This window comes from Rhinatrema bivittatum, chromosome 14, assembly GCF_901001135.1.
Source record: "Rhinatrema bivittatum chromosome 14, aRhiBiv1.1, whole genome shotgun sequence".
NCBI classification, from domain to species: Eukaryota; Metazoa; Chordata; class Amphibia; order Gymnophiona; family Rhinatrematidae; genus Rhinatrema; species Rhinatrema bivittatum.
Genome location: NC_042628.1, coordinates 4,393,992 through 4,421,551, shown reverse-complemented (window position 1 = coordinate 4,421,551; position 27,560 = coordinate 4,393,992). Strand labels below are relative to the sequence as shown.

The 27,560-nt window shown below is 43.8% G+C and overlaps 1 protein-coding gene across 1 annotated transcript in view; it reads left to right on the top strand.

Annotated features, from left to right (window-relative positions):
- The window catches only part of LOC115076088 (lipase maturation factor 1-like), a 24,914-nt gene extending 6,303 nt beyond the window's left edge, over nucleotides 1-18,611 (top strand). The window contains exons 6-8 of the mRNA XM_029577206.1: nucleotides 1,623-1,806; nucleotides 5,360-5,472; nucleotides 18,312-18,611. Of these exons, the coding sequence (XP_029433066.1) occupies nucleotides 1,623-1,806; nucleotides 5,360-5,472; nucleotides 18,312-18,486 (472 nt within the window). The 3' untranslated portion in view covers nucleotides 18,487-18,611. The remainder of the gene's footprint in view (nucleotides 1-1,622; nucleotides 1,807-5,359; nucleotides 5,473-18,311) is intronic.
- The last annotated feature ends 8,949 nt before the right edge of the window (nucleotides 18,612-27,560 follow it).

The following is a 27,560-nucleotide window of genomic DNA, read 5'->3' as shown; positions in this document are numbered from 1 at the left end:
TACTGGCCTCAGTAGCATGGGATCTTCTTAGTGTTTGGGTACTTGCCAGGTTTCTTGTGGCCTGGTTTGGCCTCTGTTGGAAACAGGATGCTGGGCTTGATGGACCCTTGGTCTGACCCAGCATGACAATTTTTTATGTTCTTAAGCTACAGGTTGACCAGCTTGCTTCACTGCATAACTGCATGAATAAAACATGTTTTCAAAGAATTGGTTTTTATTAATTTAATTTTATTTATTTATAGATTTTTTTTTGACAGTTTACCAAAAGCACCCTAGGCAAGGTATAAATAAGCCAATATAATAACAAACAAAAAAAGAAATTAATGAATATTTTCAATAAAAGCATTCACATTCAAATCTCCCTTTTAATAATCTATAACAAATAATTCCAGTCTCGTGAAACAGTAAACAACTGAAATAAAAATAATGTAATACCAGCAAATAAATAACAAAATCCCCTTACTGTAAAGGTACTTTCAAAAGATTTTCTATGAAACCAAACTAGTTTGATGATAATGAAAAAATAAAAATAATTACAGCAATGAGAGTGAACTGATCAGGCTTGTAGGGATAGAGATTAAACTAGTCAGACTTGCAGGAGTAGCCAGGCTACTGAAATGCTAAAATGTATGTTAAGGTCCAAAAGTATGCTAAGGGTCAATGTTTCTACCTTTTGGGCTCAATTTGCAAGAAATAACATGAATTACAAGAATCCAGTCTTATTAGCACATTTGAGATAAGATTATATTAACAATCAGGGGAGGAAAATGTTATGCAAACAAACTAACTTATTGATGTATAAGTTAGAGGGCGGTGACATACCTGACTAAGTGTAATGGCTCAGAAGAGCTGAACTGACATTTACTCTGCATTGCGTGGTAAGCACTCGCCTATTATAAGATATCTTATTATAAGGAAAACAAACAAAAAGCCTGCAATGTTCTCCTTTAGTTGGAGGGGTTGAGTTCTTCCAGGTGGAGCTAGATTTAGATACAACTAAGGCCAAATTTCAAAGGCAGCTGAATGCCTGACCCAGGCACCTCAGTTTTAGACTCATAAAGTTTGTCAAAATTTCAGCTAAACTTAGATACCTAAAACTGGAGTTCCTATTTCTGTTAATTTTAGGCCTGCTTTCAGTGCACCCAAATGTAGGCACGTTAGGCGCCTAGCACTGGATATCAGCACTGAGCATCTAATCTACTTTCCTGAACAGACTTGTCCACTTTTCGAAATTAGCTGCCTAAACCTTTTGAAAATTGAGCTCTAAGTGCCACATTCTGTGCCTATGGGAGCAAAGCAGAGGAAATCAGCCCTGAAATGTGTTTTGTTTGTACTCCATTGCATTATCTTTGTTAATATCTTAATCTCATGTAATGCTTTCAGTTTTACCATCATTGCTAGCTCTTTGGTGTTTTCATTAGCTTCCACCATCTTTTGGTCAGCGCACAGGTAGCACATGAGCTACTTGTCCCATCTGGCTCCCGGCCCTGGCTGACCTCAGGTCACCTGGCCAGACAAAGCACAATGCCCTGGCCCCTTCTACTTAGTGTCAGAAGAAAGTATTAGTGTTAAAGAAATACTGGTAAAGGCAGACACAACCAACAGCTCTTTCTATTCTGCAGCATTACCAGAGAGAGAACAGAGGTAATCATCCAGGGGACTTACAGTGAAGATCCCAATGATGCCAACGCTGTCTGGCACGAGTATGAATTCAAATGTAAGCCTGGTAATGTGGCATGGAGGCCGTGTTTTATAACACCATATCATTATCGGCTGGACTGGCTTATGTGGTTTGCTGCTTTCCAGGTGAGTAAATGGGGGCTGACTGAGCCTTATAATCCTTCCACAGGTATGTGCACAAGATCTTATTTTTTTAGTTGTTAAATGTGTATTTTTTATTTTATTTTGCTAGTTTGAATAGTGCTGTAGATGGGAGTACAGGTGCAAAAGTCACATGATTACAGGTCCATCAGGGGTGCTATTCAGGTTAGTTAACCTGATGCCATAACGTAATGAGATTTTAGCCCATTCCTGGTTCTCAGGCCGTCCAGGGTAAATGATGAGAACCTGTTTGCATGAAAATGGAAAAGAGAACTGAACTCTATGAATATCTTAAACAGTTAAAGAAATGAACCACAAATCAGGCTTGCATAGTATGGTGACATCTACTCCTGTTCTGCTGTAGGCTAGCTCTGGCCTTTGGCAAGTCACTTTATCTCCTTGTGCCCCAGTGTTTTAGTCTGTGTGACCCTGGACACAATATTTTATCTTTCTTTGCCTCATTTCATCCAAATACATAAAAATAATAACTCTGTCCCTTGTTCTCTCACCCATTTTTGTACAAATCAGACACTGGTGTTGGATGTTCCACCTCGAAGGTGTTTTCAGTCCTGTTTATGAGGCTTGTAGGGATCCTGTTTGAATAAAAGATATTACGCAAATGTAAATTATTTTTATTGTTAATGTATGCATATGTCTATGAATTTTAAACACTGTACACGTAATCCAATTTTATTAATCTTACCATGTATAGCAGTATAATTAACAAAACAATAGTTTAAAAGCTTCATCAGTCAGAGTATCTTAGGGTTTCTCTAATTTGTAGGAAGTCTCTTGAAACTGCATGGTGGGCATCCTTCAAAAGCAGGGAGTCTGCCAGATTTGAGCTTTTTCCCCTGGAACAGTCAGGGAACCCCACCCTTGCTGATCTCAAGAAGCAGATGGGAACAGAAGGTGCAAAGAGCTCTGCCCATGCAACCACTCCTGTGCTGATAACAGTACCTTGAAGACTATGTGGCAAACTCTGCAGTCAGACCAGGAGCCCAGCTGCTGCTTAAATGTCCCAAGCCGTTTTATATTTTTGTTCTAATGCAGACCTGAGAACTGCATGGGTGAATTTTGCCAATCAAACTGTCTTGATCTTGCTCCTTCTTTGAAACCATCATCATAATGACTGTCTCAGGATATTCTGAAAGAACAATTAAAAGGGGTTATTCATACTACAGCACTCAGCATACTAGCTTTTGGAAATGCAAAGGTCCCTTGCCACACATTTCACTCTGGGAGATCCGAACACTAACATACAAGAACATTGTAACTATGACCATACACACCCCCTTCTGTGACTGAAGACGAGCTTGTACATCAGCCAAAGTATTCACGCAGCATATGAAACAGCTAATTGATCGTTTCATTCTATGCCTGTTCACCATTCTCAGCTCGAAATGTTACCTGAATAAACCCTTTGAATATTGACTTCAAAGTGTAATAATCTAATAATAAATTTGAATACATTAAGACTGGTGCAAGAACAGCTGGCGTCCAGAGTCTTGGCTTGCCAGAGACAACGGCGGTTGGACGCCAGCTGTTCTTGCACCAAAACCTGCCTTAACCATATCCTCTGGCAATGAATTCCAGAGCTTGATTGTATGTTAAGTGAAAAAGAATTTTCTTCAATTTGTTTTAAATGTGCTATTTGCTAACTTCATGGAGTGCCCCCTAGTTCTTCTGTTATCTGAAAGAGTAAACAACTGATTCACGTTTACCTGTTCTAGTCCTCTCATGATCTTGTAGACCTCCATCATATCCCCCCTCAGCCATCTAACCTCGTCAGCCTTTCCTCATAGGGGAGCTGTTCCATCCCCTTTTTCATTTTGGTTGCCCTTCTCTGTACCTTCTCCAGTGCATCTATGTGAGATGTGACAACCAGAACTGAACACAGTACTCAAGGGGTGGTCTCCCCATGGAACAATATAGAGACATTATGAAATTGCCCTTCCTCAATGTCGCTAAAAATCTGTGTGGTGCAAAAGATTATACACCTGAGTAAGTTTCTGCAGGGTAGAGAAGAATATTCTCCAAATCAGCCAGAATATTCTTTTTATAACATGAGAAGAAAATACCATTGGTTAAATATTTTTTACAGACTAGGAGCCTTTTATCTTTTCTTCAGTCCAGCTCCCGATGTCACTGTTGCATCCTGCATGAAAGCCTTGGGCCTGTGTGCAAGAAGAATCTCCTGCGGTTCCTACCCGTGCATGCCACATGCCTTCCGTGTGTTAATGCACAGAGTGACGTTCACATCCCCTTTAAAAAGGGACCTTTTATTAGCCTTGCAGTGGGAAGCAGTTCCCTGCTGTTTTGGGTGTTTTGCTTGCCTTTGTCCAGTGCTGTCTGCACTTTTCCCTGCTGCTTCACTCCATCTGTTTTACACACGCGAAACTACCAATTGAAACTTCCATCAGCTTTCATTTTTAACTGTTTGATCTGGAGACTTTCCTCGTTTTTGCCTATTGAGATTTGTTTTTATATTATTCTTTTTCTCAGATGCCCACAGAGAACCAGAAAGACAGTATTAGCATAAATGCCAAATACTTGATCAAGTAGAGTATTGCATCAATGCCCAAATGATTCACAGCCATCCAAGAACATAAGAAATTAAAGTAATGGGACACAACAAAGACATGGCTTTTGAGATCACTGCTAAGCATAATTCTGTTATCTCTGTATTGCTTTCTTATCCCTCCCACCACACCCCACATCACACCAGACTTCTAATCCATGCTTCACGTGTATGTTCAGCTAATATCTTCCTTTGCCTTCACCTACTCATTTTGTTTTGCTGTAAACCTCTTCCCACTGTAGAAAAAAAACACAAACTAAGCCCTCCGCCCCCTCCCCCCCCCCCCAGACCTTCTGCCTGTCTGTCTGCATCATACTCTTCCATGGGGGTTTGCAAAGGCCAAAAGGGGCGAGCAATCCCCAGTCACTCCAGACATGGACAGCCCTCTATTGTCATGGGAGAGCCAGCCTTTGATTGGCGAGGCCAAAATCCTGCCCTGATGGGAAGAGGACTGAAGGCAGATTTTGTGATCTGAGTATATATCCATTACAGATTGAGTTGGCCGACTACTAACTGATTCTACCTGGCATGTTTTGAAATGCATTGAAATATATTGTAGATGCCCAAAAACCAACGATCCTAGCCCATGGTTTTCTAGTGTTTGTGCCAGATGTTCCATACCTGCACATGAGCAGAGCAATAATTAAATCCCCCCAGGGAATTTGCAAGCCCATGGATGCTCACACCCATGAGCAGTAGCACTGAAGCCCGTGCAAAATCAGGCACGCTTCCATGCCCGCCCCCTCGTGACACGTTCATCCAGTGGGCATACTTTTAGCTGAGTTCCCAGCAAATCATTTTCAAACCTGCATTTACCCATATAAAAATCTTTTGATTATTACCCCCAATGTGCTAATTTCTAACATCCTTCAGAAAGTGCCTGTCTGAAAGATCTTGCCCAGGCAGCTCCACCAGTTGCTCACTTGTTTTCTGTTTTCTTCTGTAATTTCTCCCCAGACGTACGAGCAGAATGAGTGGATTATCCATCTGGCAGGGAAGCTACTGGCCAATGACAACTCGGCTCTGTCACTCATTGCACTGAATCCATTCAAGGGCAAGAAACGCCCCAGGTAAGAGGTGCATGGATTTATTTGAATACATTTGTATTCTGCCTTTCACATATCAAACAGATAAGAAACGTTCCCTTTCTCATTGTAATTATGAAATGCCAGGAACCTAGTGAAACACAAAATCCCTTTCATTCAGGGCTCAGCGGAGGTGCAATCGGTGTCACCCTTCCTTAATTTCACCTTTCTGGCAGATTGAAAGAACGATTTCAAATATAGAGCGAGGCAGATGGTTCAGTTTTGCTGCATTAGAAAAATTGCTCCAGATTTACCAGTGGTAATATCCAGCGATAAAAGGGGAGCAAAATGTTTCTGCTTCTGTCCTCTGTGATAGAGAAATATGCACGGGTCGTACCACGAGACTTGCTTCTGTACTTCTTCCTCCCTTCCAGCAGCGTAATTCAGATTTAGGCAGAATCAGAAATGAAATAACTTCTTATTGCTTGTCTGGTTCTTTCTCCACTGCTGCAAATCAGCAACCTGACCTGTCCCTCAACTCCAGAGCTAATTACGCTGTCTGAGGGGCTACCACTTCAGTAGCTGGGTGGAAAAATGTCTCGTTTTCCCCTTTTCTAAAGGGAATTTTGAGCCTTAATTACCTTCACAACAGAGTAGACTAAATAATTAAGTCACAGGGACTCTTTTCCATAAGGCTCTCACTCCACTCACATAAAGTCTGCCCTTCCAGTGACCTTGGGACTTTTCCAGTGCACTACTGCCCCATCATTTAATTTCCACACTAGCCTTGGAAGGGGATTTATTTACCCCTTTAGTTTAGTTTTATTTCATGTGTGCTAGACGATTCTGTGTGTGCTCCTGTGTGCACCATCAAGGAACTCTATAGCTAGCCAATGGCTTCTCCCACCTTCTTCCCAATTCCCCTCTGCTGTGATCAGCTTTGATTAATTGAGCCTTAGGGAACAAAAATTAATGAAAAGAATTCTAAAACCTTTTTTTTAACTTTCAAACTCCACAGTGGACTTGATTTATTAAAACGCTTTCTTTCAAAGGCATCTAGTGGAAGTGTAACCCCTTTACACATACATCCCATGTCTTCAAAGGCCTGGCTTCGCAGCTGATTTTTACAAGGCTTTTGCCATAGGCACAGAATGGGAGAAATATTACAGGGTCCCAGGCAGTGCCCTTTCCTTTCTTTAAACTTTATCACTGGACTGCATATTCAGACCCGGCTTCTACCACTTCACGTTCAGTCAGAACCACAGTGTAATAATGAAATACAGCCCCGTGTGTAGAGAGCAGAGCCGCTTCACCTCAGCTGCAGCTACTCTACTGCTGGCAAGTAAGAGCAGCAGAACGTTTGGTAATGTTATCAAGGTATCATCGCTACCATCCTTAACTCATGTTTAAGGAACCAGCATTAACTGAGCCAAAGGCACAGCTCGCGCTCCCCCCATGCAAGTCCATATTCACCAAAGAACTCTGGGGACTTATTCAGCCAAATAAGTTGTTATCCAGCTAAAACTTAGCTGGATAACTTAGAAGCATTTCAGAGAGGAGTTACATTAGCCAGATAACTTATCTGCTAAGTCTGGTCACACCAAAGAGCTGTCCTATAGTCGGCCAGATAAAGTTATCCAGCTAACTTTGAGATAGCCGTCTATATTTTATAGTGTGGCTGAGCCATTAAATATACCTCCAGAGTCGGCCAGATAAAGTTATCCAGCTAACTTTGAGATAGCCGTCTATATTGAATAGTGTGGCTGAGCCATTAAATATACCTCCAGAGTCGGCCAGAGAAAGTTATCCAGCTAACTTTGAGATAGCCGCCTATATTTTATAGTGTGGCTGAGCCATTAAATATACCTCCAGAGTCGGCCAGAGAAAGTTATCCAGCTAACTTTGAGATAGCCGTCTATATTTTATAGTGTGGCTGAGCCATTAAATATACCTCCAGAGTCGGCCAGATAAAGTTATCCAGCTAACTTTGAGATAGCCGTCTATATTTTATAGTGTGGCTGAGCCATTAAATATACCTCCAGAGTCGGCCAGAGAAAGTTATCCAGCTAACTTTGAGATAGCCATCTATATTGAATAGTGTGGCTGAGCCATTAAATATACCTCCAGAGTCGGCCAGATAATCTTATCCAGCTAACTTTGAGATAGCCATCTATATTGAATAGTGTGGCTGAGCCATTAAATATACATAGAAACATAGAAATGACGGCAGAAGAAGACCAATAGGCCCATCCAGTCTGCCCAGCAAGCTCACACACTTATTTTCCCATACCTTTCTGTTACCCTGACTGCTGAGTACAGGGCCCTTATTGGTAACTTTTTTATTCCAATTTCCTTCCACCTCCGCCATTGATGCAGAGAGCAGTGTTGGAGCTGCATCAAAGTGAAGAATAAGGCTTAATGTTTGAGGGTAGTAACCTTCGTAACGAGAAGTTTACCCCTATGTTTGTATACTCATACTGCTCAGATCAATGCCTTTAGATGTTGTCTGGATGTAAAACTTCTTTTCCTCATTCCCCTCCTGCCGCTGAAGCAGAGAGCCACGCTGGTTATGCATTCAAGGTGAAGTATCAGGCTTGATTGCTTTAGGGTAGTAACCACCTCAACAAGCAAGCTACTCCCTCGTTTATTTGTGTAACCAGACTGTGCAATTCAGTCCATGTTGGTTGTTGTCTGAATGTAAATCCTATTTCTTCATTCCCTCCTGCTGTTGAAACAGTGAGCTGCGCTGGATATGCATTCAAAGTGAAATATACGGTTTAATTGGTTAGGGGTAGTAACCGCTGCACCACTTAAGCAAAACATAAAAAAATTCCCTCACATCCCTGAATGACTACTGAAGAACCCCTTTAGCATTGACCCACAACCCCTCTTTGAGTCAGCGCTTCCACCACACCACACAGAAGTGGCTGAGATCTAAGCAAAGACGTAACAGCAACTTCCTGTCCAGTTTGGCATGGCTCAGCCAACTGTAGATCCTGATTAGGTAATCCTCAACTATGAAAGGGCTCAGCTTCCAAATAGGGCTATATTTAGGAATATTTCCTGTGTGCGGGAGTGGATAGGGAGCCACTGCAGTGACTTCAGAAGAGGGGTTATGTGAGTGTAGTGACTTTAGTGAAAGATAAGTCATGCAGCTGAATTTAGGTGAGATTGCAGTGGAAAGAGATAGCTTGCCGGGAGACCTGTGAGAAGGAGGTTGCAATAATCTAAGCAGGAGGAAGTGAGAGTACAGAAAGGAAAGGACGGATTTTGGCAATGTTATAAAGAAAGAAGCGACATGTTTTAGCAGTGTTTTGGATATGCATATGAAGGACAGAGAGGAGTCGAAGAAGACTCCAAGGTGTCAAGAACTGCTAGAGGGCATAACACTACGTGGCAGTAAATTAACCTACCGCCTGTTCAACATAAACACACATTCTTCAAGGTGAATTTTCAAAATGTTATGGACAGAAAAATTAGCATATAAGATGGTAACTTTCAAATCGGTGCATGTGCATCGTCATGTGCCCAGATACACAACCATTTTATAACTTGTGCGCATATTATGAAATATCCTGGCCAGGTGTATGAAGAGTCCCAACACTATCTGTGTTACTACTGTGATTTTTACTATTCAGTAAAAAATATTTGACTATAAAATAGCCTGGCTGCAGGCATATGTGCACCCAATTTTAAATAGACGCGCGCCTAGGCACGTAAATCAGGGTATTTTATTACGGGCATGTGTCCACGCCATTGCCAGTTTCACCAGTTCATCCAGTTAACAGCTAGGTCCTCCAAACCCCCCTGGTTTGATAGCCTGCGCGTCCCCCAGTTCCCCCAGACCCTTTAAACCTGGGGCGCATGGCCACGCCCTGAAATGCCCAGTCCACACCCACACCATGCCCCTTGTTTAAATTAAGTGAGATGTGCGTGCATCTGGCCAGCTTTTAAAATTCAGTGGACACACGAGAGCCTGACTTATGCGCACATCCCCTGATTTTGGCTCGCTGGGCTTTTACAATTCACCTTTAAACATGTAAGTAGCCTCTCCATATTTTATAACAGTAGAATACATGCGTATTTTCACTTTCATGTGCACATGTACATGTGTAAGTTGCTACTTTAAAAGACACCCACGTACATTTTCCAATATACTTGCATATTTTTACACCTACTAATTATCTGGCGTAAGTGATAGTAAACGTGTTTACTGTGTAGCACTGACTGGGGGGAGTTCAGGCTGAAGAACCAGGAAGTTCTCAATGACCTGGAGAAGTTCTGGGTGAACTGGTGGACGAATTGGTAAAACTGGTCATTTCCTTGATGCGCGCTGTTTTATGCCCATAAATCGTGACTTACATGAATAAGTCTTACTTTACTTTCATATGTAAAATATATACACACACACATTAAAAATAGGTAGGAAAACTATGTGTGTTCAGTGTATTGCATGTATTCACTCATAAGCCTATATAACCCCACGCATGTGGTAGGGTAAAGATACACAGGTTATGAAAGACTGTGATTAAACTACTTCTGTGCCTCTGCGCGCAGTTGTTTGAAAGTTATCTATGCTGCCAGTGCAAACTGAGTATACTCAAGCACACTAAAGTGAAGTGAGTTGCCCAGTGTCTCACTAAACGTCGCGGTCCAAACTGAGCCAGGGAGTTCGGAAAGCCCGTGCCATGCATTAACCTCTAGACCAGTGGTTCTCAACCTTTTTTCGGCCGGGACACACCTGACAGATGGTTCTCATATGCGTGACACACTGAACATGTGACCGTCAAGGGGCAAAATGTAAATATACATTCTGCATCCTCAGGAATCCCCTCCACCCCCAAAAATGGGTGCAAAGCAGATCTAGGGCATTACCCTGTACAACTCGCCATACAAAAAAATATATTCTGGTTCTGATGACATCTCAGTAAAAGCAAAACAAACTCTCTTTACTGGCAGGCACAATACCCCTCCTTATGAAAAGACAGTAATTTACCACTACAAATATTTAACCAGGCCCTAAACACTAATACACCTCCTATTAGGAAAACAGAGTAAGCCAAGCTGCTATAGATAGATACCTACTTAGAAATAATTGTAAAACTATACTAATAAATGTTACAAAACAACTGATGAACAGAATAACATCCAACAATTAAAAACTCATAAAAATTATTAAAAATTGTCCAAATATCAATAAAATATTTCAAAACAGCAGACACATCACATAATACCCAATAATTAAAATGGCAGTCAATCAAGAAAAATAAACTTAAAAAGCCGCCTTTACTTACCCTCTCCAGCAACTCTCCTACTCCTTTCCCTTGCAGACCAATAGCACTCACCAGAAGCAGCAGTGGCTGCTGAAGCTCTGTCCTCACAGTCCTCTTCCTTAGGGCCCACAACCAGTCACAACCAGTCTCTGTCTCACACAGACCAGTATCTCCCTAACTAGTATCTCTTCCTCACACTCACACCAGTCACCTCACTGACCAGTCTGTCTCTCTCTCTCTCACACACACACACACACACCAGTCATCTTCCTGACCAGTCTGTCTCTCTCTCATAGAAACACATCACCTCTGACCAGTCTCTCTCTCAATCACATACAAATGTTCTTGCTCCCATTCTACCACAACCCACAAAGCTGCCACTCACGCACCCAGGCACCAATTCTACCTCACACACAAAAAACTGCCACTCACGCACCCAGGCACCCATTCTACCACACACACAAAAAGCTGCCACTCATGCACCCTGGCACCCATTCTACCACAACCCACAAAGCACTGCCACTCACGCACCCTGGCACCCATTCTACCACAACCCACAAAGCTGCCACTCATGCACCCATTGTACCACACACACACAAGCTCTCACTCATGCACCCAGGCACCCATTCTACCATACACACACACAAAGCTGCCACTCAGGCACCCATTCTACCACACACACACACACACAAAGCTGCACTCACACCCCCATTCTACCACACACACACACAAAGCTGCACTCACACCCCCATTCTACCACACACACACACCCCCATTCTACCACACACACACAAAGTTGCACCCAGGCACACATTCTACCACACACGGAGTTTCTTCTCATTGTTTTCCCCAATAAGCCTGGCCTCCGCTTATCAGCTGCCGCTGACCTGACTTCCGGGGGTGCGCAGGGAATCTCCGCTCTTCAGTCCCTCCGGCTTAGCCTCCAGCAGCGGCGCACAGGTCTCTTCGTTCTTGACTTCAGTCCCGCCGGCGGTGCACGGGTCTCTCCATTCTTCGGCGGCAGCGCACGGGCCTCTCCACTCTTCGGTCGCCGGCGGCGGCGCACAGTCCTCTTCACTCTTCGGCCGCCGGCGGCCAAGAAGGAAGAATTCCCGCGGCACGGCCTTTCTTCTTCCCGCGCACCGCGTATCACTTCCTGTTCCGGGTCGGGGGGTGGAATGCAGGCGCGGGAAGAAGAAAATGCCAGCTGCGGATGCCACAGTTGTTTTTTGCACCGCTGCCGTTCCCGCTGGGCTTGAACGTGCTGATAGCCCGGCGGCAACGGCAGCAGGGAAGAAAGAGCAGCGGGAGGGACCGGGAGCCACGCGACACACCTGCCGGTGCTTGGCGACACACTGGTGTGTCGCGACGCACCGGTTGAGAACCGCTGCTCTAGACCATACCGCTGACCTGTTGACTGTATATATCTCCATTTGTACATCGTGGAAGGTATTGCATGAACTGAATCACTTTCTGAAATAGTTATTTTGATAATAATATTACTGCAACAGCTTATGAATGGAGTTTTATTTAATAGCTACAACACGTCATGTTTATTCTCTCGCATAGGGAGGTAGGAAGAACAGTCTTTACAATCTATAAAGCCAGTATTACTCTTATAGCCAGTCCTTGATGCGCTGAGTTTATGATATGTCCAGCGAGAAAGGTAATGTAAACCAAGCAAAAGGCCCATGATGGAGATGTTATGCTTTTAATGAATTTAATCTTTTCACTGCCATATAACCTTTGATTCACAATTAAATAAGAATGCGTAAGGTATGCGTATGTATGTATGTATGTATATAAGAAATAAGTATGCTTTGGCTTACTGTCCCCTCCTGTCGACCTGTCAGGCCATTAATTCTGACAGAAAACACGGGCCTTGCGTTTTCCCTCCAAAAAACTCTCAGCTGTTACTAAGGCGACAGCTGCTGCCCTCTGGAACTAATTACAGCTGCCTGAGAGATTTAGGTCTTGGTCGCAGCAGCTCGAATATTGCTGCTAATTTTTAACACGTACAGTTGGAAGATGTCATAATAGCCTGATGTACATTCGAATTTTGAAAGTGTTACAGCACAGCTGCTACCGGGCATCTGGCAGGAAGAGTTTGTGGACTATTGAGTTAAGAAATAGTGCTTATTATTTTTAGAGCTTTTTTATGTAAGGCCATGCACAGAAATGGAAAATGATGGAGTGTGTGTGCTTGCACAGAAAGCCTGGATTGCACAGTCCATGAAAGCTGGAGGGAGCTGTGTGTTTGATCCAAAGCCAGCTGAAACCCTTAGGAAAGCATGTCATCGACTCACCGCCATGCCCAATTCCAGACAAAGCGAATGGGTAAAATCTGAGTACCACAGCAGGAAAAGCACAGTGCAGCTGCAAACGCAAGATTTCTTATCCACTTATTATTTAGGATGCAGATCTTGGTAATCAGTGGTTGACTGAAACTTCATGATGCAGGGAATATTTCACCTCTAGGACTAGACGATTCAGCGGATTATATTTCACCTCTCGGAATGGTTCATTCTCTAGCTTGGCATATGGGTGGGTATGTAATTCACCTCTAGGCAGAGGGATACAGGGCCTTTCACGGTTAGATTAAATGACTCAAGAGAATGATGCATGGAGACAGAACCGCAGTTTCTGTGGTTGCTCTCGGTAATGATGCTACAAACTCCATTACATTTGACATTGAGTCTCTGCTTTACACTCATTACTGACACTGAGAATCGATGGAAACTGAGCTACATTCTCTCCTTGAAGCTGTTTGCAAAAACCTTAAAGAGGGAAATGTTTTAACTTCCCCTTAAAATGCTTTTAACTAAAAGAGCTCTCGGGGAAGGAGGTGGAAATGTGAGTTCTCCTACTCTACTGAGAGAGCCGGCAACTCTGTTCCTCCAGACCATCAGCTTCAAAATGTGGCCTTCTGCATCAGGATCCCAACTCTCTTTATTTTTATGTATTTAGCCTGCGTTTTTGGAGCTGCCCAGGGTGAATTACAATAAAAATATAAACATTGCAATACACATAACCATCGAACCCAAATTGTATGTTTACGTTGTATGTCAGAGGAGGAATCCTATTGTCTGATAGTCTGACACTGAAATAACATAAGTTCATCGTGTCTTTCCCCAAATCACAGAGACCAATATTCAGCAGCATGGGGAGGATTTCAGCAATGCGCCGTTAAACTTATCTGTCTAACTTCAAGTCCATAATGTTCCGACTTCCCTGGATAACTCTGCCCTAGTTATCTCTGCCCTCCGAGCTATCCGGATAAGTTTTTTCCGGCTAGCTACTCAGCTGAATAACTTGGAGGTGGTTAGTGCGGAAATTTTAAAAGCCTGCAGTTTGTCTGGCTACATCCCAAACTTAGCTGCACAAACCATTTGAATATTGACATCATGGAGGTCATGATTGTTTCATGTGATGTTTGTATGTACCCTGCCTTGAACATTGGAATGAGTGGGTAATAAATATTTTAAATAAATAGATAAAATGTAAAGATTTTCTATCAAGCTGCGATGTTGCCTTATCGCGTGCAATAACACACTACCGCACACGGTGCCAGCCGCACCACGGCGGTACTATTCAAATTAAGGGAAGGGCAATAGTGTGGGCGGAGTTATGTCCCAGTAGCACTGCGGGCGATAAATAGAGCAGAATGGTGAGTCTAGGCCTTGGTCCTCTTATTCATTACTTACAAGAGCAGGACTATAACAGCAAGTCCCCAGCCCAGCCGTCCCTTCCAGGCATAAAGGTGAATTTTAAAAGCCCAGCGCACGCCAAAACTGGGAGATATGCTCACAACTCTGGCCAGCACATGCCAAGCAGATTTTAAAAGCCACCCGCGTACCCACATCCTTGCTGCTATGCACACAAAAGGGGATGGGATGTGAGCGGAGCAACTTTACTGCTAATAAAGACAGAGAGACAGATCAGCGGGGCTAACAGGGAAGAGGGGCAGGCTATTAAACTAGGGGGGTTTGGAAGTCCTATGCCTTAACTGGGTGAACTGGGACCAAACTGGTAATGGCATCGATCTCGTCTTTTAAAGAAGCGGCATGAGCGCACGCCCACTTAAAATTGCACGCATGGTGCGCGCAGTCAAGCTGTTTCATACATGCGTGCATGTTATAAAATGGTCGTGTCCCTGGGCACAGGCCAACGCACACTCGTGCACCCGCGCACCTGTTTAAAAGTTACCCTCGTAGTGCTCAGGTAACATTTCTTCATTTACTGGATCTGGAGATGTAGTGCTTTATTCTTCTGTTATGAATGTCCTTTTTGTGAGCTGCTGAGGATTTTTAAGCAGTTTATAAATAAAGAAATCATAACCAAGTCAACTAGCTAAGCCCTATTTTTCCTGCCGAAGCGCATCAGCAGTGCAGTGTGGGTCATTTTAAAGTTCTCCTGCCTCCAGCTCTACGCGCAGCTCACTCTGACAACAAATATTTGAAGAGAGAGAAAACATATGGGAAAAATCATAGAAATGGGACAGCATTTCTTTCAGCATGAGCAAGCATTTGGAAAAGAGACGAGACATTTTCTCCAAGTGTCTGGCGTCAAAGAAATCTGCTGCACAGTTTAGTGAGTTTCCATTCTTGGAGTTTTCTGGTGCATTTTCTACTTTCTGCTTTTAACTTTATCAGTGATAGATTTTTTTCACTGACATCTGGTAGCAGTGTTTGCATTGTTGCACACACAATACTCATCATTGCTAGTACAGAAGTAACAAGGTGCTGTGCACTGCCAGGAAGAAGACCTGGGGGTTCAGCTCCCATGGAAGCTTCTGCTCCTTGTGCCAGCAGGTGATAAGGATACTGATGAGGCCCGGAATTTTCTGCATCATAGCCACACCGAGGGTGGGAGTCTAGATGCATGTGTGCCAAGGGATATTTTTTTACTCAACACATAATTAAGCTCTGGAATTCATTGCCAGAAGATGTGGTGAAAGCTATTAGTGTAGACACGTTTAAAAAAGGTTTGCACAAGTTCCTGGAGGAAAAGTCTATAAACCATTAAGGCAGAGTTGCAGAAAGCCACTGCTTATTCTTGGGATAAGCAGCTTGGAATACATCTCCCCCTTGGGATCCTGCCAGGTACTTGTGACCTGGCTTGGCCACTGTTGGAAACAGGATACTGGGCTTGATGGACCTTTGGTCTGATCCAGTATGGCAGGTCTTATGTTCTTATGAACGTAATCTTACAGAGGATTTGCGCCTAGGCACATGCCCACTTAAAATTAGGCACACGTGCACACACTCCGGCTATTTTATAACATGCACGCAACCCTGGGCTCGGGCCAACGCACATGCGCCTGTGTGCCGCTTTGAGAGGTACCATCACAGTCTCTCTGTCCCTTGAGAAATTAACAGTTATATAATAGATGTATGCGCTATATAGGTGAAATAGATATGTATGTACGATATGTAAGCAATAAAATGGAAATCAGAGCTTGGTTTTCAGCATTCATATGAAATTATGTAAAGTAAGATGGCCATCAATCTGTGATTATTAACTGAAACGTTTTCACTTCTGCAAAGTCAGACATCATGGGAGTAACACTTAAGCCGCCTAGTAGACTTCAGAAGTAAGACTGCTCCTGAATATAATTACAGCTGCAGACTACAGATTGTGAAACCTTGCTAAGGCTGTGCCTCTGAAGAAAGGCTGGTGGCGTGGTACATAGGATAGAGGGCAATATTCAAAGCCCTTTCCAGGGCCAAAAACCCATTTTAGCCATGGAAGTGGAGGCTTTGTATATTGCCTGACCTGTCTGCAGATTGTTAACAACACACATTCTTTTATCTGCGGATTCTGCAGCCGTTCCTAAGACAGAGAGAGGAAGTACCTGCCTGGCTCCCATCCAGGACACTCAAAGTAGGTACAAGTCTGCAGGTAATTTTTCTAGGGACAATGATCAAAGCAGAACATCCTCTGTGGACATTTGCTTTGATTATTGATGCAAACCCTGCAGCTAAAAGTACCTGCAAAGATTGTACCAACACGAGTAGTTTTGTTTATTTTCTCATTATCAATAGGATCAAAAGCTAAGTGTAGAAATCAAAATCCTTACCCTCTTTCTCAGATAGAGTGGTAGTTTTCTCTTGCCTAATTTGATAAAACCAATCCTCATTTGTGGTACATTTTCAGTCATTTGTGCATCTATAACATGGATTTAAGCACGGAGATGGTTTGTTTCCCAGAGGTTGTACCTGATTTTGTGCATATTTTAATGCGCACCAGTGGAGGCATTCCAGGAGCAGAATTTGGATTTTCACACATACTTTTGATTTTAAAAAGTCTGCACATAAATTCACATGCACAAATTGTGCCGTGCAAAGAGCAGCTGTATCTATGTGCAGGTGAGTCTGTAGATGTTGTTTCGGATAATTTTCAAAGCAAAATAGGGCTGGCAACTCTAAAACGACCATGCGCGTGCCCATCTACGTGTGTATGTGGGTGCGAGCACTCGTGCACTGGAATGTTATATCCGTGCAAGTTGTGCACATTATATAAAATACACCTAGCGTATGTACGTGGGCTCCTAATTTTAAGTAGTTACACAAGGAAAGGTTATTCATGTATTTTCTTTAGGCCTTGGCTTTTACATGTGCAAGTGAGCACATTTTATGACATGCGTGCGCATGAAGGAAACAAACAGTTTTGCCAGTTAGTCCACCAGTTTGCCAGGTTTGTGTCTAGGTCATCAGCCTGCACTCTCCCCAGTTTACCCAGACTCCTTACCTAGTCCGTTTTTGGCTATAAAGAGTTTTATTCTAACTTGCGCCTGAAAAAGAGCAGAAGTAAATATGCACAGGCAACAGCGCTGCATTCGCAGGTTGTAAAATTACATCTCGTGCGCTTAAATGTTAGGACCCACCCAATATCCACCCCTTTTTCACATGAGCAAAGTTATTCCCGCACCAGTACTTACACGCATATGTGCAAGGTTTATAAAATAGCAGTAATGCGAATAAGTGCTACTTCTGCGTGCATTTCTTTTAAAATTCACCTTTATGTGTGTAAGTAAGCATAGAAACTTTGTGTAACTTGTGTGTTTAGCTGCTGCACGTTACACATGAGATATTATAAAATTACCCTCTTAAGGAGCAGAGGAATGGAGACAGGAGGGCAGCCAATCACCTTGCATGAAAGTGAAGATGAGCTGGAGAAAGAACGCGGTGACGCTAATTGTTCTGGTGTAGAAATTGATACAGAAAAGGTTAAAAACCATGGAAATGGATGAGAATGACAGATGCCATTTGCAAAGCCCACCAAGCGTCTTGTCATCATGAGATGCAGTGTAGTCCTGGTTTCTCTCACCTCACTCCAGTCTGGTTCTTTTTGTCCTGGTGTCCTGGACCAGAGAATTACAAAGCAATAGTTCCCTGTCTTCATATTAAGGACAAAACATCTGGCCTCCATTCTGCCTCCCCAATATAAATTCAGCTGCAGTAATGTTATGCACACAGGAGCCACTCTCGGAAGCACAAGCGAGATATAGGTTTTACAAGGCCACTTGCTGATTGACTTAGTGGCTCTGATGAAGCGGGCAGACCCTTTCAGGTAGGCTCGTTCTCATTCTCTTTTCTTTTTCTCTTGAAGATGGATCAGGGGAGAACACTACAAGTACAAGTTTAGCCAGCTGGGAGGCAAGCACGCTGCCAAAGGCAAATGGTGGATTCGCAAGAGAATTGGCCCGTATTTCCCACCAGTCAATCTAAGAGGGCTGAAGCAATTCTTTGCAAGTCGAGACTGGCCTCATCCACATGGACACTGATCAAAGGAAAACTGCTATTAAGGACAGACCACAAATTGCTTGATTTTTGACACTGTAAGAATTTTTACATTTTTACATTGACATGAGATTTACTTGTGAGATGCAAATACAATACTTTATAAAATCCGAAACCCAATCTCTTTATTAAAATGTCTGTGTGTATAAGTTGGGCTTGCAAGTGACCTCTGACCTGACAGAGACTGCTCAGGCACCAGGCTACTCTACCTGCTCAACTAAATCAATCTCAGGAGCAAATTTATTACTGCACAAATTACTGATAATCAAACTCCAGAACGTTTACCTCAGAAATTTCATTGAAATGTGCAAATAATTTGTCAAACTCTGAAGCAGGTTAAGTTATAAGGCTTTCTGACTGGATCTAGGATAAGGAAGGGTTCTGTGTGCTGGGTGAAACCAAAATCTTTCCTGTTGGCCCAGGGAGGTTTCTCATTCCCACCGCATCACCTGTTCCTAGTTATATGCCTATTAAAGGTCCGGACACCCCCTACAGAGATTTTCTGTCCAGGAAGGCTGGGCTCCGTATGATTAAGAAGAAATAGGACAGTAGGTCACTGTTAATGATTTGGCCAGAGATGATCATTGCTAAGATAAATCTAAATATTTAGAGACTGCTGAAGGAAAATACAGGTAGAAGATTCATTATGCAATGATACCTACTAAGTGGCCACAGTCTTATACTGCTTCCACATTTGAAAAGAGGTTGCTATCCTTGGTATTGGCTGAATTCCTGGGCCATAGAGAAGGGTGGAATGTAACTTTTTATTCCAGGCCATCTGGTTATCTTTCCAGTAAAACACAGCCTACCCATTTGTAGACAGGTACTGTACTGCCTTTAGTGCCTTAGCTGCAAGCTAAAAACACTGACAAAATAGCAGAAAGAGATTGTCACCAAAATCATAGAAGTAAAACAGGACATAGTCATAAAAACCATTTTATATCAATAAAAACTCTACGAGCAACAGGACCTGTGTCTCCAAGAAGCCGTGGTCAGCCGAAGACCTGGATCTCCGGTGCTCTGGGTTCGGAATCTGCCAGGCTGCAGAACTCGGGAGTCAGTGCCTTCTGTATAAACTGCATGTGATTGCCAGGATGAAACATATTATAAGAGTCCCATAGACATTCAGTAACTGTCTGCCCCTCTACAGCTCAGTTTGCAGCTCTTGGTCTGATCAGTGCTAGCAAGGTGAAAGAGCAGAGCTAAGTTAGGAGTTGGTAAGGAAAACAGGCCTGGCCGACTGGGACGAGATCTCATGACTGCAACGTGGCCCCAAAGATTCCCAGTGTGAGCAGAGAACCCCACAGTACATCAAGGGGTGAATCTTGGCATAGTCAGTGCAACTTGGCAAAAAATGACAATGAAACCTGAGTCCATAAAAGAAAATTAGGATGTCAGGTAAAAAAAAAAAAATAATAAAAATTTCAACGAGTCGGCAACCCTGCACCAGAGTGACAGAGAGAGGGCAATTTTCAAAGCCCTTTACCTGCATGAACAGCCATTTTATTAGCATTATCGTACATATATTTATTTCCTGCCTTCCCCCAATCCAGCTAACGTTGTGCCGGGGGTTCCACCGCTGGATTGTGGGAAGGCATTCCTGGAGACAGGTTCCAAAAATATCACTTGGGGATTCAAGTTTCAAAATTGTGTGTATGTGTGATTTTCTGGCAAGGTTTTGCCTGCATTTAAAGCAAGTGCAAACGTCTATGGCTACTTTGCATTCACATCAGTTGTCAAAGGGAAATGTGGTGCAAAGTCTGCAAATAAAAAGTACTCATGGAATTTGCACCAAGGTAGGTGTCTGAAAACTACCTCCACAGATGGCAGTTAGAACTTCCAGGAAAAATGTAGGTAAGTCCTGCAGCCGGGTCTGTCTGGCAATACTTGGAAGTCCTAGTGTAAACGCAGACACTCGTGGATCCAGGTCTGTCTGGCAATACTTGGAAGTCCTAGTGTAAACGCAGACACTCATGGATCCAGGTCTGTCTGGCAATACTTGGAAGTCCTAGTGTAAACGCAGACACTCGTGGATCCAGGTCTGTCTGGCAATACCTAGAAGTCCTAGTGTAAACGCAGACACTCATGGATCCAGGTCTGTCTGGCAATACCTAGAAGTCCTAGTGTAAACGCAGACACTCGTGGATCCAGGTCTGTCTGGCAGGCTGCAAGCACAGCAATAACTAGAAGTCCTAGTGTAAACGCAGACACTCGTGGATCCAGGTCTGTCTGCCAATAACTAGAACTCCTAGTGTAAACGCAGACACTCGTGGATCCAGGTCTGTCTGGCAGGCTGCAAGCACAGCAATAACTAGAAGTCCTAGTGTAAACGCAGACACTCATGGATCCAGGTCTCTCTGGCAATAACTAGAAGTCCTAGTGTAAACGCAGACACTCGTGGATCCAGGTCTGTCTGGCAGGCTGCAAGCACAGCAATAACTAGAAGTCCTAGTGTAAACGCAGACACTCGTGGATCCAGGTCTGTCTGGCAATAACTAGAAGTCTTAGTGTAAACGCAGACACTCGTGGATCCAGGTCTGTCTGGCAATAACTAGAAGTCTTAGTGTAAACGCAGACACTCGTGGATCCAGGTCTGTCTGGCAGGCTGCAAGCACAGTAATAACTAGAAGTCCTAGTGTAAACGCAGACACTCGTGGATCCAGGTCTGTCTGGCAATAACTAGAAGTCTTAGTGTAAACGCAGACACTCGTGGATCCAGGTCTGTCTGGCAATAACTAGAAGTCTTAGTGTAAACGCAGACACTCGTGGATCCAGGTCTGTCTGGCAGGCTGCAAGCACAGTAATAACTAGAAGTCCTAGTGTAAACGCAGACACTCGTGGATCCAGGTCTGTCTGGCAGGCTGCAGCACAGTAATAACTAAGCAGAAATGCAGGCACTCATGGAGATGGGTCAGTCTAGCTGACTGCGCACTCATGTTGACCAGGTAGATGCAGCAGGTTGATGGTTGCAAAGTACAATCTGGAAACATAGGAACCTAAGAGGCCAGATATTTGGGCAATAGCCATGCTAGCGATGGAGGCTGTTTGGATTATTACAGATCTTTGTGGTTAGATATGAGAAGGAAGATGTGTTCATCTGCCCAATGGTGAAAGATGACAAAAATTGTGGTGGATGAAGCGATGCCCTTCCTCTGGTGATACCCTGTGGCCTGCAGCTGAGATAAATCCTTAGCAGCGTGGCCAGAAATAACTGAGCAGACTGGATGAAGTGATGTCCTTCCTCTGGTGATACCCTGTGGCCTGCAGCTGAGATAAATCCTTAGCAGCGTGGCCAGGAATAAGTGAGCAGACTGGATGAAATGATGTCCTTCCTCTGGTAATACCCTGTGGCCTGCAGCTGAGATATACCCTTAGCAGCGTGGCCAGCAATAACTGAGCAGACTGGATGAAGTGATGTCCTTCCTCTGGTGATACCCTGTGGCCTGCAGCTGAGATAAATCCTTAGCAGCGTGGCCAGAAATAACTGAGCAGACTGGATGAAGTGATGTCCTTCCTCTGGTGATACCCTGTGGCCTGCAGCTGAGATAAATCCTTAGCAGCGTGGCCAGAAATAACTGAGCAGACTGGATGAAGTGATGTCCTTCCTCTGGTGATACCCTGTGGCCTGCAGCTGAGATATATCCTTAGCAGCGTGGCCAGGAATAAGTGAGCAGACTGGATGAAATGATGTCCTTCCTCTGGTGATACCCTGAGGCCTGCAGCTGAGATATAGCCTTAGCAGCGTGGCCAGGAATAAGTGAGCAGACTGGATGAAGTGATGTCCTTCCTCTGGTGATACCCTGTGGCCTGCAGCTGAGATAAATCCTTAGCAGCGTGGCCAGGAATAAGTGAGCAGACTGGATGAAATGATGTCCTTCCTCTGGTGATACCCTGTGGCCTGCAGCTGAGATATACCCTTAGCAGCGTGGCCAGCAATAACTGAGCAGCCTGGATGAAGTGATGTCCTTCCTCTGGTGATACCCTGTGGCCTGCAGCTGAGATAAATCCTTAGCAGCATGGCCAGAAATAACTGAGCAGACTGGATGAAGTGATGTCCTTCCTCTGGTGATACCCTGTGGCCTGCAGCTGAGATATATCCTTAGCAGCGTGGCCAGGAATAAGTGAGCAGACTGGATGAAGTGATGTCCTTCCTCTGGTGATACCCTGTGGCCTGCAGCTGAGATATAGCCTTAGCAGCGTGGCCAGGAATAAGTGAGCAGACTGGATGAAGCGATGTCCTTCCTCTGGTGATACCCTGTGGCCTGCAGCTGGGATAAATCCTTAGCAGTGTGGCCAGCAATAACTGAGCAGACTGGATGAAGCGATGTCCTTCCTCTGGTGATACCCTGTGGCCTGCAGCTGAGATATATCCTTAGCAGCGTGGCCAGCAATAACTGAGCAGACTGGATGAAGTGATGTTTTTTTCTGTTGTATTGTTAATCTGCGCACTTCACCACAAAGGTATTTTTCACATTGCAATGTTTTCTAAAGAGCAACTTAGCAGTTTACATGGAGGGCAAGTAAAAGGCAAAAAATGTTTCTACAAATCTAGTGGAGCATTCCTAATTAAAAGCTTAAAAGATATTGTAATCAGGGTCATCAAGATAGGCGATCAAGATGGGCTGCTGCCTGGGGTGCCAAAATGGGAGGGAGGAAGGTGGGAGCCCAGAGATCAGAGATAACAAGGAGATCTGCATAACGCCAGGCCCCCTTCTATAAGCCTTTCCCCCACCCTTGCACATTGCACCCAGCCAGTGTCAATATGGGCACAGCCCATGGGATCTGCGTCTGTTGACAGGGAAACTGATGATAACCCTTGTTGTCCCCCTCGGGCGTCTTGGACCTCTTCTACCACTCCTGTACTCGGACATCATATTCCTCATGCAGTGTTTCATTCAGGATGAGTGTTCCTGCTTCCCGGGCACAGCTTTGAACACTGCCTGAATGTTCACTGGATCGTTTTCTGTTCAGTAATTTTAGCTGCAAGGAAGCTCTTTCGGAATTGGAAGTCCCCAGGAGCAGCATGAGAGACCCCAGACTCCTAAACCACTCTCATGATGCCAGGAAGCCTTGTTAATTTGAAATGTAACAAATCATTCCTTAATTATGACAAAGGCAACTCTACCTGCTGAGGATTTGATCTTGTACATAGGAAAGAAAGTACAGAGGGGGTCGGCCATGGGTTTTTCATTAAATCCTCTTCCAGCACGCATACTGCCATTCCTTTTTTCGTACCATCAGAAAAAGTTACTTAATATCACATTTGTGTTATCACTTCTTGTCATCGAATATTTCTAATTACATTTTATTTTTGCTAGTAAGAGGTTCTTGAAGTCTGTTACCTACGAACAGACAATAACAGCACAAGCGCCTCTCACACACACAGAATAGAAAAGGCACAGAGAGCGACGCCGGAAGCTTCTCCTACACACTTCCCTATCGGTATCCTCAACCTCCTTCTAGGAGAATCATTGCTAGGCACAACAGTTCAGCACCCTAGCCTCTTCAGTTGCCAACTGATGTATTAGTGATGTGGGCACACATACACTGGAAACTGAACTGAAGCCACAAAGTTCTGTCACAGATTGTAAGCTGTAAGGAGCAGGGACTGGCCCCTATGTGTCTCCGGACTGCACTGCGTAAATCTCGTATGTGCTATTCAAATCATAATAATGCATCATCAGAAGGTAATGACTTTTAATTGAACTGGATGACCTTTAAACCAGTCACCTAGTAACTAAAAACAGCCATTTTCTAAGCAAAACAATGCTTCCTACAATATCAAAACCCATGCATTCCACGTGGCACATGCGCTGTGTAGTTCTCCATTGATAAGCAGGCTGAATTAGCCATTATATGTGGATGACATCATCTGCAGCACCGAATGGTCTCATCTCTTCTAGCTAGCAGAGCTTTTATCTCTACTGAGCATGTGCAGGAGTTGCCACGTTAGCATCCTCAGCCATCTTTTGTCCGAGCACAAGCATGGATGTGTATTCAGTCTCTCATCACAATTTGTCTGTAAACTCTTAAATTTGACACTTCTACCACAGTATTTTCTTTTTTTCTAATTGCCTTGCCACCTCTGCTGCACCCACTACTAAAAGAAAATTTAAAAATTGAAGAAATAATTTTTCCTCACTGAGTTGAGCCAGAAGAAAACGTCTACAGTGAGCAGATTCAAAAACTGCATTTGTGGCAAGGTATTGTCCCTCACTGATGACCAAGATCTGTGTTCTTGGTGCCTTGGGCCAGAACATGATCAGAAGAATTGTTGTACCTGTGAACGGATGCTCCTGTTCTCGCTGCATAAATCTCTCCGGAGTCGCAACAGATCCTGTTCCCACAGTGCAGCGAGCAGGTGCTCTTCCAAGATTCCCTTATTGACTCAGGCTGAAGCCATGGGGTCGAGAAGTGTAAACCGAAGGGGCATCAGCCGTTGGACCTCAAGTCAAAGAAACATAAGCACTCGAAGCATGGTACATCGGCAGTGCAGCAGAGGGCATTGTCAGCGCATGGTGCGTCTGCACACACGACACACTGAAGCACTCAACAAGAGAGAGCAATAGAATGAGAATTTTAAAAATGATTATTAATAATGAGCGTGACCCAGACTGGCAGTAGTACACCTCTCACTTCCCTGGCTCTTGCATCCCATTTACAGGTCTAATCCAAACAGCATGGTTCTAAAGTATAGTTCCCACTGTCCATCCATCTCTTTGACTGATGGTGGGATACCCAGGAGAGACCTGGAGCAGCGGATGTGTCAAGGTCTAGGCTTTGCCACACATGGCGAGAGGCTTGCCTGAAAGAATATTTGGTTCCAAAATTCAATCCTTATAAAATTCTCAAACGATTTTATATTTGTATGTGTTCTCTTTGATTGACGGATCCCACAGGCAGCGTATGCATACAATGTTTTAAGACCATCATTTTTTCTTCGTTTCTTATGGTTTTCGACCTCTGGGTCAGGCATAATGGGATGCAGACTTGTATTTTAATTTCTGGTGCCTGTGTGTTGTAGTTGTCTCGGTCTGTCTCTCTGCCAGCACAGACAGTGGAGCTACCTTGCAGAATATACTCTTTTTCACAAAACGTTCTTTCCATCAGGGCAGATAAGCTTATGCTTAAAATGTGACAGGAGCATATTAAGAACAAGCTGCAGCGAATAAACAACGGATACACATATTTATCTGCAGTTGGTGCAAAGTTTAGGCACCCCTGGTCAAAGTGTATGTTTCAGTGAATCTATAAGTGAACAGAAGCTGTTACAATCTCTAGATAGTACAAAAACATGACATTGTTATGCAGATTTTAATGAAAATTTGCTGTTTATTTACTGATTTTAACAGATTGAAAATAGTCAATATGACATGTGCAACCTTCCAGGTGATTCATTACTCCTTTTCATTTAAATTGTTAATAAGGTACATAACATTAATTGACTTGTTAAGCCTTCGCTCAGTCAGGTGAAGGCTTCCATGGTTGAACAAATACTCTGACTCTGATTATTGTTTTGTCTACTTTCAACAACCATGGACTCCTCTCTAAGCAGCTGTCTGAGCATTTGAAAATGAAGAAATTCAGTCTTAAAAAACAGGGGAGGGCTATAGCAAGCTCTTTAAAAGCTTCCAGCTAGTAATTTTGAGCATCAGAAACATTATGAAGAAATGAAAGTTATATGGAATTGTTGAGGCCAGGACAAGATCTGGAAGACCAAGAAAAATCTCTAATTGGAGCAGCCTGAAATCTGGTCAGATCTGCAAGACAGAACCACAGATGTTTACAAATGACCTGTTGAAAGGTTTAGCTGTGTCTGGAGTGTTCACAGGTTCACAGTACAGTGTTGCTTACATAACAATGACCTGCATGGGAGAGTTGTGAGGAGGAAACCCATTTCTATGACCTCATCGTCTAAAGCAGCCTGAAACGTTTTGGAAGAAAGTTCTTTTGACTGATAAATCTAAAATTGAGCTGTTTGGCGGCAACCACCCAAGATACATTTGGAGAAAAGAACTCCTGTGCAGCCAACAGCGATTTAATTATTGTGAGGGTTGGGGAGATTGGGTTCTAGGAGCAAACATTTTTTGGAAATAATTTAGGTGGGGGTGGGATTGTGACTTACCTGGCTAAATTTTAGTTCTGTGCCAAGTACATTCAGCAGGGGACTTGTCCCATTGAATATTTGGCTATAGTCACCTTGTAACTTTCCCCTGATAACTGAACATGGACCCTCTTTTCCATTGTAGTTACAGACATTACAAGATATCAGGGGAAATAAACAGAGTTTAAGTAGCAACAAAAGAAACTTGCAGGACATTTTATTCAGTTACTGGAATGAAAATGAAACATCACAGTAACAAAGTAACAATGGCAGATAAAGATCAAATAGATCCATCCAGTCTGCCCAGCAAGTTTCTAAGGTAGTATCTGCCGCTCCATGCAGGTTACCCCCATGTTTCTCTTTAGTAACTGCCGCTCTGTGCAGGTTACCCCCATGTTTCTGTTAAGGGTAGTAACTGCTGCTCCATGCAGGTTACCCCCATGTTTCTGTTAAGGGCAGTAACTGCCGCTCTGTGCAGGTTACCCCCATGTTTCTCTTTAGTAACTGCCGCTCTGTGCAGGTTACCCCCATGTTTCTGTTAAGGGTAGTAACTGCTGCTCCATGCAGGTTACCCCCATGTTTCTGTTAAGGGCAGTAACTGCCGCTCTGTGCAGGTTACCCCCATGTTTCTGTTAAGGGTAGTAACTGCTGCTCCATGCAGGTTACCCCCATGTTTCTGTTAAGGGCAGTAACTGCCGCTCTGTGCAGGTTACCCCCATGTTTCTGTTAAGGGTAGTAACTGCTGCTCCATGCAGGTTACCCCCATGTTTCTGTTAAGGGTAGTAACTGCCGCTCTGTGCAGGTTACCCCCATGTTTCTGTTAAGGGTAGTAACTGCTGCTCCATGCAGGTTACCCCCATGTTTCTGTTAAGGGCAGTAACTGCCGCTCCATGCAGGTTACCCCCGTGTTTCTGTTAAGGGCAGTAACTGCCGCTCCATGCAGGTTACCCCCAT